This window comes from Cucurbita moschata, unplaced genomic scaffold (genome assembly GCF_002738365.1).
Source record: "Cucurbita moschata cultivar Rifu unplaced genomic scaffold, Cmos_1.0 Cmo_Scf00042, whole genome shotgun sequence".
Classification (NCBI taxonomy): domain Eukaryota; kingdom Viridiplantae; phylum Streptophyta; class Magnoliopsida; order Cucurbitales; family Cucurbitaceae; genus Cucurbita; species Cucurbita moschata.
This window is the reverse complement of record NW_019268558.1, coordinates 214499-217281: the sequence shown is the minus strand read 5'-3', so window position 1 is coordinate 217281 and position 2783 is coordinate 214499. Positions and strand designations below refer to the sequence as shown.

Sequence of the window (2783 nt, the reverse complement as noted above, 5' to 3'; positions counted from 1 at the left end):
TTTCATATTTTATATCATACTATGTATGACATCCATTAAATTATATTGTTGATTGTAAGAGGCTTATGCATGATGAACAAGCTCATTGAGCAGCCCACATAGGGTTTTAAGTAACCCCTTATGGTTGCAGTGAAACAAGTTTGTTATGAATCAGATATGAAGTTGATCTCTCACTTTATACTTCCAAAAACAAAGGGATACAAATAAAAACACTCTAATGAAGCTTAACTTCTTTTTAATGCCTTTCAGCCTTTGCTTTCATATTATATGATTACAAAAGTCAACAAAAGTTACCAAATCCACAATGGTTCTGTGGTTGCACCTCAATAGTTCGGGAAAAAATTAGGGTATGAAGAAGAAGGCGACATTACGTTGTGATTTCTCTTCGTCTCGTTAGTGTCAAAGCTGGGCGACAGCGATGGGCTTTCGAGACTCGGGAGTTGGATGAGGTGGTTTATGTCGAAACAAGAGGAATGATTGTTGTTTGGGACAAAATGTGGATACTCCAAACAAGAGGAATTGAGCATGTGGGTTGGAGTCATGCCATCTGAAAAGGAAGGGGACCTAACAAATTGAGGGTTGGTTTTTAGATCATAATACCCTTGATTTTGATTATGATACCCATTATTATTCCAACCTCCAATCCCTTGGTTTTGATTAGGGTTTGGCTTTTTGAATGCTTTACATACCACCCAACCTTCTTCCTGCAAATTTTGTTTCAATCATTATAAACTCATACACCATAATGTGAAAACAAAATTAATTTAGAAACTTGCCTGAGTAGGTGCAAGTTGAGAGGTTTGGAGACGATATTCATGCATAATCCAATCAGTTTTTCTGCCGTTAGGAGCTCGTCCTATATAAAACACCAATGTCTTTCTCATCCCAATCACTCTATTCTTTGAAACAACGGCCTTATCCCTCCCTGTGGCCTTCCAAAACCCCGCACTTGTAGCTCGGTTTGTTCGACTTCCCGTTGGGTACTTTCGGTCTTTATGGCTAAAGAAATACCACTCCTTCTGTTCTTCGAGGCCAAATTTACAATTACCTACACGATTACGAATTTAAGAGGGAGTTTTACATAATTTTTCAGAATAGGAACAATCCTAATCTTGCTAGATTTAAATGTAAAATTTTTTGGTCACTTTAGAATTTGAAATAGTTGGATCGTGTTCATTATCATAAAAATTGAACAAAAAGTTATAATTTTGAACGATTGAACAATACTGATTATGATCGAAGTGGATTCCACTAATTGAATCTAACCAAAAGTTGTATGAAAAGAAACCAAAAATCTCAAGCTTTCAAAATGATCAAAGTTAAAAAAGTGGAGCCTAGTTTTTGTAGAAGGAAGGAGAAAGTCCAAGTAGGGGAAATGGGTTTGAAGCTAACTTCCACTAAGAACTTGACTTTGAATTCATAATTGAATTACCTTGGATGTCCCATGGCTCCATTTTGTAGAGATCGATATCAATAATCACATCTAAGTCAATCTTCTGTGCGTTGATCTTCCTTTCCAGATAATACCCAACAAGTTCTTCATCAGTTGGGTGAAACCTAAAGCCTGGTGGAACACATGACTCCAAATTCTCCATTGATGAACTTCTTCTATGACCAATAAAAAAACACCATTAAAATGAAACCCTAATGTTATTGAACAGAAAATGGCAGACAATAATGAGTAGAACCCACAAGAACACAAAAAATAGAGAAAACTTTGAGAAGAAGAGAGAAGATTTGATTTTGTTGCTTAAATTTGATATGTTTTGAGACAAGAATCCTAATTTTGGGTGATTTTTGAGGTGCATGAAGTAAAATTACTGTTTTTGGGGGCCAAAGTTTTGATTTTTAAAACGAAAGTTGGCCGAAAAGCTTGACTTTAGCTGCCACAAAGCATGTTACATTTCTTTGAGTGTAGTTCACTCCCTTATCTCTCTCTCTCCCACAACCACCTTTTCTCTCTCCTCTCTCTTTTGTAAGTCACACGTGTGGAGTTCACTTATAAGCTTCACTAATATTCAACCTCTTCCAAACCCATCTCAATTAAATTCCGTCAGTTCCATGGTTGGAAGAGGAATCACACCTTGACTAATTAAGGGGATGAGAAGTAAGAAATATATATCCATTGGCATGAGGCCGTTTAAGGAAGCCAAAAACAAAGTCATGAGAATTCATGCTCAGAACGGACAATGTCATACTACTGTGGAGGGTCGTGATTCCTAACCAACTCTATATGGAACAAGATTTTCTTATTCGGGTTCAAAATGATCACTGACTTTAGTTAACACACTTTTGGAGGATGAAACCAACCCCTCAAGCAAAACCCAGAAAGAAACAAAATCCCAAATAAAACCCTAAAAAAGGACATAAACATATAGATACTCACACAAAATTGTGGTTTGGTTGGCAATGGAATGAAGAAGAAGAGAGAGAAATGGATAATTGTAGAGAGAGAAATGGAAAGAGAAGATTGAATGCATAATAAAATATGAAACTAAGAGGATAGATAGATATATATAAAGAGAGAAAGGAAGGATAGAAAGAAGTAAAGGTATTGATTACGCGTGGGGTGGCAGATGAATAGAAAGGTTTGTTTGGACGGCGTGAAACCATTGTTTTCACGCCACCCCCTCTCATCTCTTCTCTTCTCTTCTCTCATGTTCTTCCCACCGCTGTTTTGTCTTTCATAGATGCTTTTCATTATATTTTATGTTGCAAACCCTAAATTTGTATGTTCTAGAGGGTTTTTTTTTTCTTTTCATACTATGTTAAATCACCATATA

The 2783-nt window shown here is 36.3% G+C and overlaps 1 protein-coding gene across 1 annotated transcript; it reads right to left on the bottom strand.

Annotated features, from left to right (window-relative positions):
• Window positions 1-203: 203 nt before the first annotated feature.
• Window positions 204-2436, bottom strand: LOC111433450 (NAC domain-containing protein 30-like). The gene is made up of 4 exons (XM_023070506.1): window positions 2387-2436; window positions 1433-1608; window positions 777-1048; window positions 204-704 (listed from the first exon to the last, which is right to left on the bottom strand). Exons 2-4 carry the CDS (start codon window positions 1593-1595, stop codon window positions 324-326), a joined length of 816 nt encoding a protein of 271 aa, XP_022926274.1. The 5' UTR covers window positions 1596-1608; window positions 2387-2436; the 3' UTR covers window positions 204-323.
• Window positions 2437-2783: the final 347 nt, after the last annotated feature.

Excerpts from the sequence above, each read along its gene's own strand:
- LOC111433450 (XM_023070506.1), bottom strand. The coding sequence starts at position 1,595 with ATGGAGAATTTGGAGTCATGTGTTCCACCAGGCTTTAGGTTTCACCCA. Across the intron at positions 1,049-1,432 it reads GGAGCCATGGGACATCCAAG|GTAATTGTAAATTTGGCCTC; the intron begins GTAATTCAATTA and ends GTAATCGTGTAG. Across the intron at positions 705-776 it reads CTCAACTTGCACCTACTCAG|GAAGAAGGTTGGGTGGTATG; the intron begins GCAAGTTTCTAA and ends CAAAATTTGCAG.